Raw genomic sequence first — 17,799 nt, 5'->3', positions numbered from 1 at the left:
CCTCCAAGGCATATCCTCTGTGCTATGTCCATGTGTGTAGTAGTGATGTTTGTGTTTGGATGAACATTACACTAGACAGGTCAAACCGGGTTAAATCGCAGCTCTTCAACCCCGCCCGTTTCAAGCCAGGTGCAGCGATCAAAGCAGCAATGCCGGTGGCAGCAGGCCCAAGCTGGGGCCCCAAAGTTATTCATTGTGTTGCGTCACAGGTCATGCCAAACCCATGGAAAAGGGATGCCTCTTATTATCAATGGGCCCGCGCTCCCTAGGGCCGCCAGTGAGGGCGCCATCGCCATGCTGTGCGCAGCTGCGCGGCCGCTTGGTGCCCGGCCTGTGTGTGCGGCGCGTGCACCACGCGTCTCATAAGTGACCGAAATTCAGTGCAGCGTGGGGTGGCGCGAGGGAAGGGGCCGTCACCAGGGGCAAAGGTTGAGGTGATGTGCGCCAAATCCTGCCGCATGCTGGTTGCCAGAGCAGTACGCTGTTGTTTTGGGTGTGCGAGTGTTGGCGTGTGCAGCACTGTTGAAAAAATTTCTTCCGGCAAGGCAACGCCACACCCTCTGCGGTAGCAGTTTGCGCAATGGGAGTGCTTCAGCCAAACCAATCACGTGCAGACCTGCAGGCTGCGTAGAGGGGCGGCCGCTAAAAGCTTGTGATATCAGCAGGGGGTTGCACGCAGCAGAGCGCCGCCGCACAGTGGACCTACAAATGCCGCCAGCAGCACGTGCAAGCGGGTGCCCCGACCGAGCCGACGCCGTGCAGTCGCGCATCGTTGCGCGGCTTGGCAGGTACCGCGCGCCGGATGCGGGACGAGGCGGTACGACGGGGTTCTCGGCGCTCTCCGCAGGCGCGGGGCGCCATCGTGAACAAATCTGTGGTGCCGTTGCAAGCACCTTGACGCAAAACAAGAGGCCGCCCTCTGGTCAACACGGACTACCAAATCAGAGCGGCCACAAAGGGTCAGCAGACCAACACAGGCACGCGGCAGCCAGGGGTGCTGCATGGCACCCATGGGCGGGCTCCAGACCACAGACGAACAACCACTGGGCCAGGGCGCCTAAAAGCAATCAGCAGCCGGGCCATCAAGCTACCTCGGAGCGGTCAATGTGCAGGTAGAGGGGGATGTGTCCAGACGGCCGGCAATCTGGGGGGTTGCCGCGTGGTTGGTGGCAGTCCTGGTGACTGCAGATGAGCAGCGGACCAGCTGCGCCATGACTCGTGCAAGCTATCACAAAGGAATAGCTGCAGAAGTAAACCACGTACGAACGCGCACGCATCAAACAAGCACGCGCCCGTGTTTCCTATCGGAACCGGATTGTCTGGCGCCATGTATGTTTGGATAGGCGTTGCAGTATCTGCATGGCAGCTGCGCGTGCCATGCCCCTGAGCGGTGACGAGTGGGAGCACCGCTTGAATGCAATTGTGTCCCTGTTTTGAACAGATAATGTTAACGCCCAGCCGCCTTGAGAGCTGCGCGCCTGGCAGTTTTGCCACGCCATGCATTCAAGTGCACGTTGGGCGCACGTGGCGAGGCGACAACCCCCAGGGCAGCAAGCGCCAACAGGCGGACGGATTCCTTAGACAATTGCAGACACACTAGTCTTTGTGGGGCTTTGTGCAACAGACTGCACCCGTAAGGGGCGCGCCATGCCCGATGCAGATTGTGGCAGAGGCGCAGCATGCACAGCTGCAGCGCCCTCAAGGCTTCATCGCCGGCTCAGAGCGACGGTGCGTAATCGCTGCCCTCACGCCGTCCGGGTGACCACAGTGACACCAGGAGCGACGTTGCCCGCGCGGTCCACCGCACACACCCGGAAGGCGTAATCCGTCCTCTGGCTGAGGCCGCCCAGCGCCACCGCGTCCGAGGGGGCGCCCGCGCCGCCGGCCGCCGCCGCGCCCGACGGCTGCCTGACCAGGGACCGCACCTGGCTCTTGCCCGACGGCGGCGGCACGCAGCGCTTCGGCGGCGCGAGGCCCTTGCTGCTCGCCACGAGGTAGCTGGCAACGCCAGACTCTGCGTCTGTCGCGGCCTGGGCATAAGAAAGCGTCACTGACCCCGGCCCTGGCGCCGCCTTGAGCTGCATGTCTGCCTGCGGCATGCTCGGCGCCCGCGCGTCGTACCTAATCGTCGCCACGGCTGGGGGCAACGCTGCCAAGCTCGCGCGCGCGGCCGCGCCGGCGGCCCCCGCCGCCGCCTTGAAGAATACGCGGACTGTCTGCGGCCCCTGGCCGCCGGAGATTTTAAAGCGCTTCGAGGACGAGAAGCTCGGCCAGGCCGGGCAGTCCGCGGCGCTCGCGGCGGTCTGGCTGACGCACATCCTGGTAGTTCGGGGCGCCGCGCCGTCCGCGTATATGGAGAGCCGCACGTACCGCGAAGAAGTGAACGCGGCGCCGTCGTTGATGACGAGCCGCGCCGTCGGGCCGGCCGCCGGGTCCGGGGACGGCGCCGGCGAAGAGGACGGCGACGGGGCGGGCGCCGGGGAGGGGCCGGCGGCGGGTGGCGGCGCGTCGAGCTGGATGGTCGCTTGCTGGGGCGCGGTGTTGGTGTTGCCCTTCGTGTCCCTCAGAAGCAGGTAGACAGTCCGCGGCCCGTTGGCGCCGTCGGCGAGGCGCCATGCCTTGGTGGTTGTGAAAACCTCGTACGCGGCGCAGGCCGCGGGCGCGACGGCCGCGTTTGTGATGCACATGGAGGCGACGCCAGAGGCGTCCGAGGCTGCGATTGTCAGGGTGACCGACGTCGAGTTGGTTGAGGCAGCGCCGCCGTTGATCTGGACAGAGCCGGTTGGCGGCGCCTGCGGGGCAGGTTGGTTTGGTTGCATGGGAGTTGGGACGATGGCTTTGGAAGGAAAGGTTTGAGTGAGGACCAGCAACAGTGCTGGGCAAATTGGCTATCAGGCACAGCGGCAGCAAAGGCCAGAGAGCAAGATAGGCGAGTACAACGGCAAACCCCTTTGCGGCATGCACGCGGCTGATTGCTGCTGCTCTTCAACGAGTCTCACGACAACCCAGCACAGCCATGGGTTGCCATTCGGGCTTTGATTTTTGCAATAATGTGCACCCGCCCCACCGTGTCAGGTGCGTCAGCGGGCGTCTGCAAGATGATGTAGGCCTGCACTGGCGTGGCCATGGTGTTGCCGACCGCGTCTTGCAAGAACACATACACTGTGCGCGCCCCGTCCCCGCCGTCCGCCAGCCGCCACTGCTTAAGGCCCGCGTAGGGCTCAAACGGCGCGCACGCGGCCGCCGACACGGCCGCGTTGCTGACGCACATGGCGGCGACGCCGGAGGGGTCGGACGCGGATACCGTGAGGTTGACCGCGGCGCTCGGCGTGGTCGCGGCGCCGCCGTTGATCTGGACCGCCCCCGTCGGCGGCGTCGTGTCGGGTGCGACGCCGGCAGGCGCCTGGAGGATGATCGTATCCCGCGCCGGCGCGGCCATCGTATTGCCCCGCGTATCCCTGAGGAAGACGAAGACAGTCCGGTAGCCGTTGGGGCCGTCGGCAAGGCGCCAGGCCTTGGTGACAGTGAAAGGCTCGTACGGCGCGCACTCCGCCGCCGAGACGGCGGCGTTTGTGACGCACATGGACGCCACGCCGGCCTTGTCCGACCCTGTTATGTCCAGGGACACGTCCGGACTGGTCGTGGACTGCGCGCCCCCGTTGATGGATACAGACCCAGTTGGCGCCTCGGAGTCCACAGGAGCCCCATTCGTGGGCGGCACGGCCGCTTTCAGCGCCGCGACGCCGGCCGCAACGTCGAGGCGGGGCGTGGTAATGCCATTGCCGGGGTCGGTGACGCGCCTGCCACTCGAGGCGAGGGCCACAACGATCTCGTCCGCCGTCGCCGTGGGCACTGCAGCCTTGAGGACGGCCGCAGCACCCGCGACGTGCGGCGCGGCCTGGCTCGTGCCGGCCATCGACCAGCCGCCGGCGTTGATGACGGCGCCGGGCGCGAGGAGGGTGAGGTAGCTCGCGCTGTTGCTCCAGCAGGCGACCTGGTCCTGCGCCGGCGCGCTGTCCGTGCACTTGCTCCACGTCCTGGATGAGCTGTTCCGATCATAAACCGCCCCCACGCTGACCGCGCCGGGCACGCACGCCGGGCTGGGCAGCGCGCCCTTCTGCCGGTCGTTGCCGGCCGCGACGACGGAGATGACGCCCGCCGCGCGCGCGGCGGCGAACGCGGAGTCGTACGCGCCGCCCGCGCACTGGGTCGCGGAGAATGAGGAGGAGCTCATGGACAGATTGATTGCGCAGACGTTGTATGTGCCGCTCGCCTTTGCTGCAAGGGCCCAGTCAACCGCCGCCAGGATGTCCGAGTCCATGGCGTAGCTGCCTGACTTGTCAGTTTTGAAGACGTCCTGAGACGAGGTGGCGGTGCGGCCGGGGTTGGTGCAGGGAGAGCGGAAGGAAATAGATGAGCTTTGGCCAGGGGTTGTCGGGCTCGTCAGCTGCAGGAGTTTGGTGACATTCTGGGGTTGTGCAGGCAAGGACCCGCGAGCCGCTGCCTGCAGCAGGTGAAACGGCGCCGCCCGCAATCCACGCGGCCAAGGGTGTGTGCCTCTCATACAGCGGCTCCTGAGCCGAGCGCGGGCAGTGCATTTGTTTGCCAGGGCCGCAGCAAGCGTGCACAGCAGCCAGCGCAAGGCACCGCCAAGCCAGGCCTCGTGCCGGGCCGCGGACACGCGCCCGCTGCGCCCGCTGGTGCTGCTGTCCTGAGGTGCTGGTCGAACAAGGACACCCACCAGCACAAGGAGCTTTGCTCCAGGCGCCGTTTTAGCCACGATGGACGCTACATTGGTGCCGTGTCCTGCCAAAGAAACAGACACCGCGGGCAGCACAGCAGTCATTGGTCAGCGCCCAGCGATCCTGACAGGGGAGGCGGCCAGCGGCGCAAGCAGGCCCTCCACGCGGTGCCCTTGCGCAGCACGCTGCTGCATGCCGGGCTGGCCCCGAGGGGCCCCCCTCCAAGAACACGCCCCTTTCGGGATGCTGCAGCCACAGCAAACCCCAGCATAATACCCTAGTTTCCAGAACCCCGCCGCCCCGCCAATCCGCCAAGTGGCTCACCGTCGTCATCCATCGCGCCATCGTCCAACGGGGTGAAATCCTTTGCATACGCCACACGGCAGGGCTCTGGGTCCCCCGGGGCGGCGCACGAGCCGAGGTCTGGGTGGGTGTAGTCCGCACCTTCGACCAATAGCCAGCGAAGACCGCGGGAAGAGAGTGAGGTGGGCGAAGCGGGGGTTTGCTGCACAGGCGGCCGCGCACATCGCACTACAATTAAGCGCATGCGCCGTACCCCAGCAGACGCCCAGCGTCTGCGGCGGGCTGTGGCGGGGAAAATTAATCGCGTGTGTGGGCCGTTAACTTGAACCTGAGCAAGCCTCCTGCCACGGCATTCAGTCTGCCCTGCGCCAGGCTCAGGGCCGCACACGCCCTTGAGGCAAACACACCAGTGTCAAGCACTGCCACTGCGCAGCCGGCGCCTTTGAAGCCCTGCGCCGCCGCGAGGGGCTGGTTGATCAGCGGCAGGCTCTGCCCCAGCTGACGAAAGTTGTAGCGGTTGGGCTCAACCGACGCAACCGACGGGTCCGCACGCAGTGCCTCCACCGCCGACGCGGCGCCGAGGTTGACGAGCGAAACAGGCAGCCGGGAGAAGTCGCGCGCGACCCTCGCGCCCTGCGCGGCGCCCGTGCTCCGCATGACGCGCGCCTTCACGTCCGCCTGCACGCGCAGGCGCGCGGACTGCAGCGCAGCCGCGCTGCTGGGCGGGACGCCGGCGGGGGACGCCGCCCGCGCGCCGGCGGTTGCGCTGGCGGTGGAAGCGGTGGCGGCGGCTGCTGCTGCGGCTTTCACGTCGCTGGTGTTCACCCGAAAGGTCACGAGCCACTGACCTGCCACTGCCCGGCTGCCGGCGGCGCCGACGGCTGACGAACGGAAGACGGCAGCCCCGTCGCTGCTGCCAGCGCTGCCGGCGGCGCCGCTCGTTGACGCTGCGGCCGGCGGGGCGGCCGCCGGCGACGCCAGGCGCGCGTCGGGCGCGGCGGCCAGAGCTACGCTGGCTGTTGGTTCGGAAATTTTGTTCGCGGGCCATGCGTTGTGAGGGGCAGGGGGGCATGGTGGCCGATGAGGGCTGCATACATGTGACATCGGACGCGCCTCTCAGCGCCTGGGCGTGGCGCATGCCCAAAGGGCGGGGGGAGGCGGGTTTCGACCCAAGTCAAACCGCCCCCAGCTGTTGTGGCGTCTGGACACTCCTGCTGCATCCGACTGGGGACGTCGGGCAGCTACTTTCAACTTGAAAAATCTACGTATCAATAGCATGGCGCCTCTGTTTGGACAAGTCAAGTTCTGTGAGCCACAATCACTCACCTCTTGCAGGTGCAGCGGCGGCAGCCAGCAGAAGTAACAGCGTTGCTGCCAGCAGCAGCTGCGACGGCAGGGGGCCGTCCCTCATTGCCCCTTGCGCAACACCCCAGCCGCTCAAAACTCCTCAGAATTCTGCGCGCCCATTAGATGGCATATGAAGTAGTACGGAAGAGTGATCACCCGTCAGGCGGTGGTTCAGGAGCCTGCCGCATTGTGGGCGAGCGGTGGTGAGCGGAGAGCGCGTCAGCCCAGCGCAGTGCCAACGCAATCTCTGAGCCCATGCACCCACCAATAAACCATCTATAAACCTTGAAACCTCTGAGAACAACTGTTGCCAGAACACCCGTCCCAGGCCGCTTTCAGCCCAGTGGTGTCGCGAGCTGGACCCGAGACAACGGACAGATGTGATAATTCACAACTAAAACTGTTGCAAGATCTGTAAAATCGAGCTGATCTCCAAAGCAGAGCTGTTCGTGGTCCCAGAAAGCGAGAGTTCGCAGTGCTGCACCCGAGCGGCACCAGTCACCCGCAGAGAACTTTTCGATGACTGCGCAATAGCTGACAGATCAGCACGGTTTCAGATGAGATTTCACATGAGAGAGGCGTTCAGCAGCCGTGGATCTGGTGGAATTGCAGTTGCCATCATTGGACTCAAAGGGCGCCGGCGCTTACGCATGCAGGTAATAGTGGAGTTGGACATAGACAGCCTACACTGGCGCATTTGTGTCGTTATATAATCCTGGCTGCGTTGTGGCCACCCGGGTTCCCCTGGAGTTCACGCCGCTTGTCAGTGCGCGTGACGACGCACTGCTCTGGTCCTGCTTGTAGCGACTCAGAGCCGCAGACCTTCTCGCTGTGAAAACCGCAGCTGTGACATTTCGACAATACCTGGCTGACAACAGCATATAGAGTAGCAAGTATGTAGGTTTGTGATTGCAACCTACGGGTAGTGTTGCTGCCGATGAAGCGACGAAGCTGGTGGCCGCATCACCCTGCGCTGGGGGCTGCTTGCAGAAGTGGCGCGCAGCTGCGCCCAGGACGGCCTGCCGCTCTCAGCAGGCGGCCCACAGGGTCCGTGCCATTGGCCGATGAGATGCGGGACAGGTCCTTTGGCATCGGACTGCCACAACTTGGCAATGGACGTCCCTGCTTTGCTCAACCACTACCAATCGCATCTGCAACCAGACTCATTCATAGGATTCTCGACACCACGTGGGCCGGTGGGCTCACGCATGCAACCTCCGCCCATGCGAATTGTTGCAGCGATTTCGTTTTGCAGATGTTTTTTGCAAGGTGCATCGTTACACATCCAGAGCCGGCTACTGCAGGCAAACCCGCTTGAGGAGGCAGAATTGGTTGCGCAACCTGTGCTCGCCAGCCCAAGTCAATTGCAGCAAGGGCGACGGATGGCGCAGCTGGAGGGAAAGAGCTTGCAGGGGGTGTGATGGCGCCTCCTGAGTATAGCGCTAAAAGCATGCCACAACCAGGGCCATGGCGCATCGGACACCGCACTCACCATGGCTGTTGCACGCCGCACGCTGGGCAAGTGAGAGTGCCCTGGATGAGCAGTCACAACACAATGTGCAAGCCGGCTAGCGCATGCATGTAGCAGCCCTTGCGCTCTGCCGCGTTGGCTGTCGCCAAGCATGCACCATCCTCACCACATGCAGGGGCGCTGCCCGTTGTGCACCCGAACGCACATCCACCCCTGCCGCAACAGGCACTAAGCAGGCCAGCCGCATGAGCACATGGCGGGCGCTCGTCCTTCAGACGTGCGCTATGCACTTGGATTGCAGGGGGCACGATTGTTTTTACCGTCTGAAAACACGTTGTGCTCAAGGGCCTGCTGGGCTTGGGCTGCATCGTGATAGGACAGAATTCAAGACGCGCAGCGAGCTGTGCGCGCGCGCAAGGGAGGCAGTGTAACAGCGGAACAGCCATGATCACGCCAGATGGGAAACAGGTGAAGCGTTTCAGACTGGTTGATCCTCTCTTAGGCTGTGAGAGGATGCACATGAGACAGAAGGCCAACCTGCCAATGGACATTGAGCAAACCCTAGACGAATGTGCGCGAGCGATACTGTGTGTGATGCAACAAAAGCAGATGGGTCCTGGATGGGTTTGTTTGGGAGTGATGAAGCAATGGCATCAGGAGGCGGTCAGCGGGGTTGCCACTCCAGTTGAGCGCACCGGGACAGCAACCCAGTGTCAGGGCATACCGGGCCAGGCGGACGCAAGCGCGCTGCAGGGCCAGTGGTTGACGCTGCACGCAAAAATGAGGCGCCATGCATGCGACGGCGGCTGCAGCAGCAGTGCCAGGCTCCGCCGCAGCTTTCGCGGCGTTTCTGGCGATGGGGCTTGCGCTTAATAGTGAACAGCACACAGCTGCTAGAGGAGGAGGTGCTGCGGGTCCTTGGTGCACGTGAACACCAGGGCGTAAAGCCATGACATCAGGGGTTGCCGCTGCGAGGTTTCAGCTGCGAGCGGGTGGAAGCCGCCCCCTCCGCCGTACCCCGCAATGCCTTGTTGGGTCGTTCGGCGGACGGGGCGGCTGCAGACCGGCCCGTAGCTGAACAGGGCGACAAGCTTCAGCAGCGACAGGGATCGGCCGAGCCGCTGGTTGAATCGGGCGCAGGTTGGGCTGCCCGTACCCAGGGGCGCGCCAGTGCATGTGCAGGGCGCGCCAGTGCGGGCGGGGGGGGGGGGCAGCACAGGACGAGCCAAGCCGGTGGTGCGGGTCGTTCAAACGCAATGGAGAAAGGAAGGCGAATGGCATTGGAACGGATGGGTGGGGTTCCAACCCCCAACCCTTCGTCGCAACGACAGAGATGTACCCCTTCTGTATCTGCAACAATCTTTCTGGCCTGCACAGGATACATGCCGACACCAGGCGCCCAGAGGGGCAGGCCGCCAGTAGAATGCAAGCTCTCATGAATGCGACACGCGCCAACAACGCCTCGATCAGATCCGTGCAGGTGGCAACGAGGACAGACAATCCCCTTCTGTAACCCCCACTGAGGATGATGGGAAGAAGAAGAAAATGCAGGCGTCAAGCCTGCAAATGCTCATGCACACTCGCGAAGACCGCCGGCCCCTGGCTGTGGCCAGCGGCACAAGCTCAAACGACACACGAGCAGCTCCGGGGGCGGGCGAGATCGCTGCCGCTTGCGTGGTCCGTTTTACGAGGCAACACGGCTGGGCATCGGCATGTACCGATCAGATCACAGAGGCCGCGGGATCTGCTCCCCAGGCTTGACAAAGGGGTTGTTGGCATACTTCTGAGCCTCCAGCTGCTGAAGCAGCTTCTGGTACGCGGACAAATCGATCGGGGTGACGCCTGCAGCCGCGACAGCAGCCGCGGGGCTGGCGGTCCCAGGCTCCGTGGGGGCCACGACGTCATAAGGGTAGGCGGTGGGGCGGATGGTTTGATCTTTGATTTCGTAACCGGTGGGCTGGGTTGTGGCGGCGACGCTGGCGACGATGTTGGTCTGGCAGCTGAACGCATCGGCTTGGCCGTAGTCGACGCTGCCGTCGCCTGTTGGGTATTGCGTGGTGAATGCGTGGTCCAAGCAGGGTAAGGACACAGAAGAAAATGAGGGGGGTTGGAGACATTGTGGTCAAGCCAGTAGGAGCGAGGGCTGGGGGGGTCTGTGTGCATGCGACAAGGTTGGCAGCTTTTTGGTGGCCGCATTACGACTAGCCCCTCACTGCGCCACCCAGCTAGGGTCCGCCGGGATACCACCTGGATTACAGCTGCTGGCAGCATAGCCACAATAAAAATTGATTTGTTCTGCACCCCAGCGAACACCTCATCCCCAAGCCTCCCCCCTTTCAAATCGAGCTTTCGCACATTGCCCCTGAGAGCGTCTCACAGTGGCCCCACCATGCACGCACAGACGCGCACGTGCCTAATGTGTACGCATGCATGCACCCAGACATGCTGGAACCACGCACCCACCATAGATATCCTCCAGGGCTCCAATCGTGACTACAGACAGGGGGTTCGGGACACCATCATCCAGCACCTGGTTTGCACGAGGTCATAAAAATGATAGTGTGCAGGTGGGCGCAGGACGCATGCGTGTGCGTCATGGAGTAGGTGTGTGTTGTGTATGTGCGCGCAAACGCAGGGCGCAAACACCTAAAAAGGGAGGAGAGCACACACATACAGACACACACACACGTGCGCGCGCGTGCGCGCCCCCACACACGTGTGTGTGTGTGTGTGTACGTGTGCGCATGCGTGCGCACATGGATGCCTGCATGCCCTCTTCGTGACCCAAATGCTCTCTGCTGCAACCCTTTCGGGTTGAGAACGACCGGATGCACCTGGCAGTGCACCCCGACCACTAGTGCTGGTCTGACAACAGCCCTCGCGCAATTCGAGCGACGACGCCGCCCTCCAGCAGTTTCGCCCTGCCTGGGAAGACTGGATGACTCACCGGCGTCATGAGCTCGGTTTTGAGCTTGGTCTCTGACCAATGGCCGCAGCCTGCGGTCATTTTGCACACGGTTGGCAGGCCGATGATTGCTAAAAATCTGCGGCGAAGTTGCGCAGTTGCTGTAGCCGCAAGCAAAACTGGGCCGCGGGGTGTGGTTGGGGGGACAAGCGCACAGCTGTGTGCGATGTTGCGCCTGGTTGAGCACAAGCACTCTCACCAGAGCCATCTCCCATCTCGGTCTCAATCGGTACTTGGGTCTTGCAGCCGATGGAGAGGTACTTGGCATTGGCGTTCTTGCACTGCCGGGGGGTGGAACGAAGGGGGGGAGTGGTGTGTTGCGCCAAACCGAGGGTCGCGGCTTTGAGGGGAGGTTGGGCAAAGTGCGAGCGTGCGGCGAGGTGTGCAGGAACAGGGGGGGCTGGATGCGGCTCTAGAGCGGGCCTGCTTGAGGTAGGCTTGGGAAATCCAGGGTTGCTGAGCAGGTGGGTAGCAAAGCCAAAGATGTTGTGAAGTACACCCGACCTCAGGTTGCACAAGCCCTGCACACCTGCCAGAAGTTGTTGCTCTTGCTGCCGGCGACGCAGTTCTTGATGCATCCGATCCTGTCGTCGACGGTGCCCAGGCCCAGCGCGTGCCTGACCAGGTTGGCAGGCGTTGCATCAAGGGCAGGGCGTGAGGCAGGACGTCGGTTTGCACAATGGCCGCCGCGGCAACACAGTCGCCGCAGCGGCTGCTCGTGGGCCGGATTGGCGCATGCGCCGACCACGTCCCTGACGTGTGGGGCCAGGCGTCGATGCCACGCGCCGCGCCGCCCTCCAAGCTCTCGCCTTAAGTGTGACATCACATTCGACTTTACTCACCCCATCTCATGGAGCACCACGATCTTGAAATTATCCTGGCCTCCCAACGACGTGATCTTGTTCTTGTCCTGCGGCCGTGTGCGTCGCATTTTTCAAAGGGCATTGTTGGTCAGCACGGCTGTGCCACGCAGGACAAGGCCGCTCGACGGCACAAGTGGGCGCCACTGTTGCGTGGTGTCAGTCGTGGGATGATAGCAACACGAGCGGGTTGAGGGGTGGGGAGGGGACTGAAGGCGCGCCCGCTGCGAGGCTGGCGCAAGCACGCGGTGTGTATGCTGGTGCGCGGGGCTAACGGGCCAACACAGTGAATCTGCAAGCCATCCCGGCAGACCAAACTACAATCCAGGCCCAAAAAAGGCACCCCATGAAGCAAGGCGATATCCATCACAGTTTCAGACGCTCACAAACATCATCACTGCTGCGACCGGGGTGTTGGAGTACTTGCTGCCGTCGTTACGGAAGTAGGTGGGCCCAGCCCAGCCGAGCGTGTCGCCAGACAACGTACTCATCCCGTACCTGGCAGATGCGTTGCGGCCGCGGGCGGCGGCGAGCGCGGCTACTGGCAAATAGCTGGTGGGGACGGTGCGCCCGGTGCGACCGAGAGGGCGGCGCATGCTGCAGGCAGGCTGCTGGCTGCCCGAGACCAGCTGCCGCCTCCCTGCACCTGCCCGCACTTTCTACACAGGGCACCCCGCGCTGCTCGACTTGACTGCACAGGACGCCCAGATGCATTGCCCTGGCGTCATTGTGCCGGGGCCATAGCTCGACTCACATGATGACAATATCGTCCACATTCCTCTGCTTGTTCGAGTAACCAGACACCCAGTTGTCCGAAAGGTCGATGTTGGCGGTGTTGACAAAATCGGGCACGTCCACCTTCAGGATCGACTCCCACTTGGCCTTGGCTGCCTGGGGTGCTCAAAAGGGCGAGGCAGTTGGCGAGGGAAGAGCATGTAAGTATGCGTGCAAGGGGCGCGTATTTCTTGTGCGTGCCAGGCTGCCCTCCTGTTTGAGAGCGCGCACGCACACACACACACACACACACACACACACACACACACACACACACACACACACACGCACGTGCGCGCCCGCCCGCATCAAAGCACACAAAAAACAACCTTCTTCACGGTTGCCCACCTGGAATGTTGCGTCCTGGCTGCTGTCAGTGCCGATGCGAACCAACTGGATGTTGAATGCCCCGGTACCAGTGCCGCCGCCGCCACCGCCGCCGCTGCCGGTGAGGACGCAAACGCCAGAGCTATTGCGTGTGTAGCCGGCAGCGCACTTGGGGACACACGCGTTGTTGTAGACCTCCTTGGTGGTGTCAGTGCAGACTGATGAGTGGTGGTTGTGGGAAGGGTAGCGCAGGCATTTGAAATCGGTGGCCATGAGGGTGTGGTATGGAATGGATGCGGGCAGGCGCAACACGTGTGTGCTGGGGCACAGGCGAACCTGCCAAACAACTGCAGTGGTGGGCAGGATAATTGAAGCTGCCACCAACGCCTCGGTCTATCTAGGATACGCAGTGCTTCCAGGGGCCCACCGCAGACGCCTGCGTTGTTCTTGATGCTGCCGGTGGGGCAAGTGCTACCGCTGCCGCCGCCACTGCCGCCGCCGCCGCCGCCGCCATTGTCCGAGCAAGTGTTTGACGACGCGTCCCAAGTAAGTGAGCCGTCGTTGCACGTGCAGGTGACGCCGTCTGACGACGTGGACCCGCGGGTGCACGACGTGCATGTGCGGCTGGTGCCATCAGAGAACTTGTTCCTGGAACACGGCTTGCAGTTGTTGCCCCCGTAGCCGGCAAGGCACTTGTCGCAGGCGCCGTCATCAACAACGTTTGCGGCGCAAACTGCGAGCACGGGCCATTGGTGGGAGCGGGTGTGGGTGGGATGAACGTGCGTGCTTGCAGGCAAGGTAGGTGCGCGCACAAGGCGCGACAGGCCTGTCTGCAGCGGCTGGAGCAGAGTTCCGTGGCGGCTCACCGCAGGCGGTCAGATCACTGTTTGGAGCCTTGCGTGGCCCGCACGATGTGCAGCCCCTGTTGGTGCCCCCGGTAGAGACTTTGTTTCCGGTACACTGCAAGGCGTTTGGGCAGGCAGCCACGTATGGGGGCGGCGGCTTGCCAACACACGTCGCAGGGGGTTGCCAACACACGTCAATCGGCCACACATGCGACATCTGGGCGTGTCGATAGACATGAAGAGGAGTCTGGCAGGCCGTTGCTTCACCGGGTGCAGGCTGCAGCTGGCCGCGCCATGCCCCCCCTCGTGCGCACCGGCTTGCAGGAGCCCCCGCCGTAACCAGGCAGGCACACGCATCTGCCGTTACCGTCATCCGTAGAGCCGGGGCCACAGACTGCAAGGTGCGCGGATTGAGGAGAATTTATTCTATCTGTGTGATGCGACATACTCAATGGTGCGCGAGCTCGGCGGACGTGCGCGCACCCTGCCCGCGCGAGCAGGCACGCAAGCAAGCGCGGCCCAAACTAGCCCGTCAAAAGCGCTGGGCGACACCCACTGCAGCTGGTCTTGCTGTCGTCTGCGGTGGATCGACCCGGGCACTTCACGCACTTCCCGCCATCGGGCGAGATCTTGTTGCCAGTGCAGGGGACGCAGTTGCTGCTGCCCGATGGCTGCTCGCCCGGGCTGCACTGCGCAACCGCAGAGCACACAAGGCACGTCACCAAGACGACGGCCAGTGCCGCCGCCGCGGAGTTGCGCCGCGGATTGAAAGCCATAAGGGACTTTTGAATGGCCTGAAAGTAAGGGCAGGGCACGGGCCAGTGGTGGGCCTGGCTTGCTTTGATGCCTGCGCAAGTGCACGTGGCTGGGCCTGGTCCAGTGTTGGGGTGTGTACAGGGGCAAGCAGCCCCGCCCCACGAGCAGCCACAGCGGGATCTTCATATGACTCAAATCAGAGTCTACGTGTATCCCAGAGGCGAGCTCACCCGCTTCGGGATCAAGTCCTGCGCGGTGTCGCCGCGGGTGTGACAGCGTTTGAGACGTTTTGGTGTTGCAAGACTGTCTGATATGATGGAATGGTTCGGTAGAGGACATGGGCTTGACGCAACTGACACCGCTACATGACCTGTTGCCGAACAAACGCCCTGCTCATCTTCAACCCAAATTTCACTGCGCATCAGCAACTGTTCGCGTAGGGGCGAATATTTTTGTAAAAGATTGTTCCAAAACCCTTAGACATGGCAAATCACCCCTCTCCAGCCAGCCCAAATCTACGTCGGGAACATGCCAGGGCGAGGGCCATGGCGAGTTTGCCCACCGATCAAGGAGCCCATTAGCCGACGTACCAACTGCAATAGGTGGCGGAATTACACACGCGGACACTTACCCTGCTGTTTCGCTGCTCGTGGGGCTTGCCCAGCCAACGCCCCGGGCACATGCGCAGCACAGGTGGCTGGCTGTGAGAAGCGTACCTGATGTGACCATATCGCTTTAAATGATTCACGTTGCTTTTGTTGTTTGAGTTCGCCTTTTAGACGCTCTAATTGATGACGGTGCTACGGGGACATGTGCAGATTGGCATTTTTCAATCTCTCGTATCACAATTGTGAAAGCCGGATAACATACTTCTGTGGTAACGTCCTATAGCATCTTCTCTATAGCTGTGGGAGTGTGGTGGTCTGGCAAGGAGGCTTCACCGCATCCTGCCTCAGCAGCAAGATCGCGCCCCACAGTAGACCGGCATGTGATCAAAACGAACGAATTGCATTACGCATACTGCAAGCCCCTGCAGACGCGGAAAGAGCACGTGTGAGGTGCCGCACCAGCAGGAGCGCCCCCCTTGCAACGAGTTGTGCTGGGGGATGACCACCTAGCTGACGCTGCTCGGTGGGCCTTCCCGTGCGGTTGCTCCAGCATAACCCGAGTTTGCTGTCCTTGCCCAAGAAAGTGCCGCCAGTTTCTGTCTTGCGCTGGGTAGGGCATGTCCCGTTGCTTAGTACAGCCGCCGATCACCACTCGGCCAACCCGGCCGTCCCCTGAGGTGCACTCCTGAAGCTCCACACCCTGCCTAAGATGCATTTGCAGGTGCACCCTCATCACCTTTGCAGCTCTCGAAGCTTGTACGACTTGTACATGCACGCGCCCATGATACACATCTGGCAGCCCTCAAAACTCTCTGCCTTGCTGGCCATCGTTGTTGGGCCATTGCTGTCCGTGACATCCGCGTATGTATCTGATGCAAGGGGACTAATCTTGGTGTTCAGGAAGAGAGGAAACTCCACTCCAAATTCCATCTCATGATTGCAAGCAGCAAGCTGTATGCAATTTCTCATAATTGCAAGCAGCAAGCCGTATGCACTTTCTAGTTTGCATTGTGTGGCTTGGGTGTGTGTGTTGTGGCCCCTGACGTTTCAGTGATCCGTCAGCATGGGCCCTCGTGACATCTTTGGGGGTGTGGAATCAACTGATGCCCCGAGTAGGATGCCAGTAAGCAGCTGCACGCTCTTGACACTTCAGTGAGTGTTGCCTAGCAGGTGTCATAGCAGGTGTCACGGGCCGTGGGTCAGAGGACCAATTCGTAAGGTATATATCTATATATGCTGGAGTATTTTGCATAGTTGAGATGATTGAGTGCTAGGCCGCGCCAACGGCTCGTAGTGGTGTCTGCTGGCTGACTGCGAACATATTGCATCTATACTTGCAGGTAGTATTATGCTGTATGTACGCGAGCATGTTCATTACTTCTTGCCCTGGTTCCATTGTGCATCCCGCCTTTCGCCGTCGCCGCTGCCCATGACTTGCACCGCCAGCACCAGTGGCGATGCACATGCAGGTAAACTGCGTAAACATACACGACACAACCACCCTCACTTTATCTCTTTTGAGCGCTGTGTGCGGTGTGCACACCGGCCCCGGAAATCGCAGCGAAAACTTGTTTGCACCCCCTGTCCGGATTTCGGGCAACCCTGTGGTGCATTGGAGTTTGTACAAGATTTATATCATGCACAGCGACGATAGCCGATACAATAGGTACCGTAGACACTCAGCACAGCATTACATCGACATCCCTCCTTGGAACCAGGAAACCAGCTGCATACGGTACTTTGACAGATTCCTCAAGGGCTTGAGTTCAACCATAAATTTGTTTTCCCACGCCGTGTCTGGCATGAACCACGCTGGCTCAAAGTTGCAGTGCCGCTGCAGGCGCTCTGCAGTATCAGTCAGGACGCAATCCATCAAGGGAGCTCTTTGGTCTGCACGCAAAGCCGTCAACCAGCGACGACGCAATCAGCAGCAGGGAGAAACCACCAGCGGCACTCCGTTCGACAGCCTCGCCAGCCTTGACGATTCGCAAGCACCAGCAGCGTCGCGCATGACGCTGGGGGCTATATCTGTCGAAGGCGGGGCCATCAAGAGGAAAGGTGCAGGGGCGCGCTTTGACGACGAGGACACAGTGGACGACTATGGGTGAGCTCAACACCAAGCGCCACAGCGTGCATCAGTGCTGCACAAGCAGGCGGGCAACCGCCCCAGCGCATGGTGCCTCCATGCTGGCGCTTCGCTGTTTGTTTAAATGCTTGCATGAGATCGCATCTGCTCAACACATCTCGAGATACGCCGCGATGGTGTTGCCCGCCCCAGCAGCAGCAAGAGCACCTGCTCCGCCCCCCTCTCCCTCTTGGTGTCCCCGGGCCACCGACCCCCAACAGCCGTGAGACAATTCTGGACATCGCCCGCGGCCGCACCGGCTGGCTGGTCGCCTTCTGCGTGGGCCTGCTGCTGGCAGCGCTGGTAGTCGAACAGTTCGAGGACGTTTTAGAGCATCACGTGGAGCTGTCATTCTTCGTGCCGCTTATCATGGGCCACGGCGGCAACACGGGGTCGCAGTCGGTCACCACGGTGATCAGGTGGGTCCGAATAAGAGGGGAGACGGGCTGAGGGGCTGGGGCCGCGCCGCGCAGGGGAGGGCGAGCGGGGGGCTCGGCGGTGAGCGCGAATGGGCGCGGCATTCGAGGGAAGTAGGGGCGTGCGAGTGGGCGGCTGCAGCGGCGTGACAGTGCCAGGTTGAGGGGTTCCAAGCGAAGCCGGCATGACGCGACGGCGGCCGCATGCAGGCGCTTGGGACTGCCTGTTTGCATGGTGCAACCAGTCAGCAGGGCCCGGT

At 62.2% G+C, this 17,799-nt stretch overlaps 2 protein-coding genes across 2 annotated transcripts; both read right to left on the bottom strand.

Moving 5' to 3' along the window:
* Positions 1-1,745: 1,745 nt before the first annotated feature.
* On the bottom strand, positions 1,746-6,456 carry MNEG_4402 (peptidase S8/S53 subtilisin kexin sedolisin; the record flags this gene model as incomplete). The annotated part of the gene is made up of 6 exons (XM_014047122.1): positions 1,746-2,792; positions 3,068-4,357; positions 4,742-4,806; positions 5,067-5,165; positions 5,453-6,061; positions 6,372-6,456. 6 exons carry the CDS (start codon positions 6,454-6,456, stop codon positions 1,746-1,748), a joined length of 3,195 nt encoding a protein of 1,064 aa, XP_013902576.1.
* Positions 6,457-9,589: 3,133 nt separating this feature from the next.
* On the bottom strand, positions 9,590-13,062 carry MNEG_4401 (hypothetical protein; the record flags this gene model as incomplete). The annotated part of the gene is made up of 9 exons (XM_014047121.1): positions 9,590-9,903; positions 10,327-10,393; positions 10,811-10,860; positions 11,028-11,109; positions 11,358-11,445; positions 11,671-11,738; positions 12,075-12,240; positions 12,443-12,579; positions 12,811-13,062. 9 exons carry the CDS (start codon positions 13,060-13,062, stop codon positions 9,590-9,592), a joined length of 1,224 nt encoding a protein of 407 aa, XP_013902575.1.
* Positions 13,063-17,799: the final 4,737 nt, after the last annotated feature.

The sequence above is a fragment of the Monoraphidium neglectum genome, assembly GCF_000611645.1.
Source record: "Monoraphidium neglectum strain SAG 48.87 unplaced genomic scaffold scaffold00609, whole genome shotgun sequence".
In the NCBI taxonomy this organism is placed as follows: Eukaryota; Viridiplantae; Chlorophyta; class Chlorophyceae; order Sphaeropleales; family Selenastraceae; genus Monoraphidium; species Monoraphidium neglectum.
Note: the sequence above shows the minus strand (reverse complement) of the source record. Positions and strands in the feature narration are given on the sequence as shown.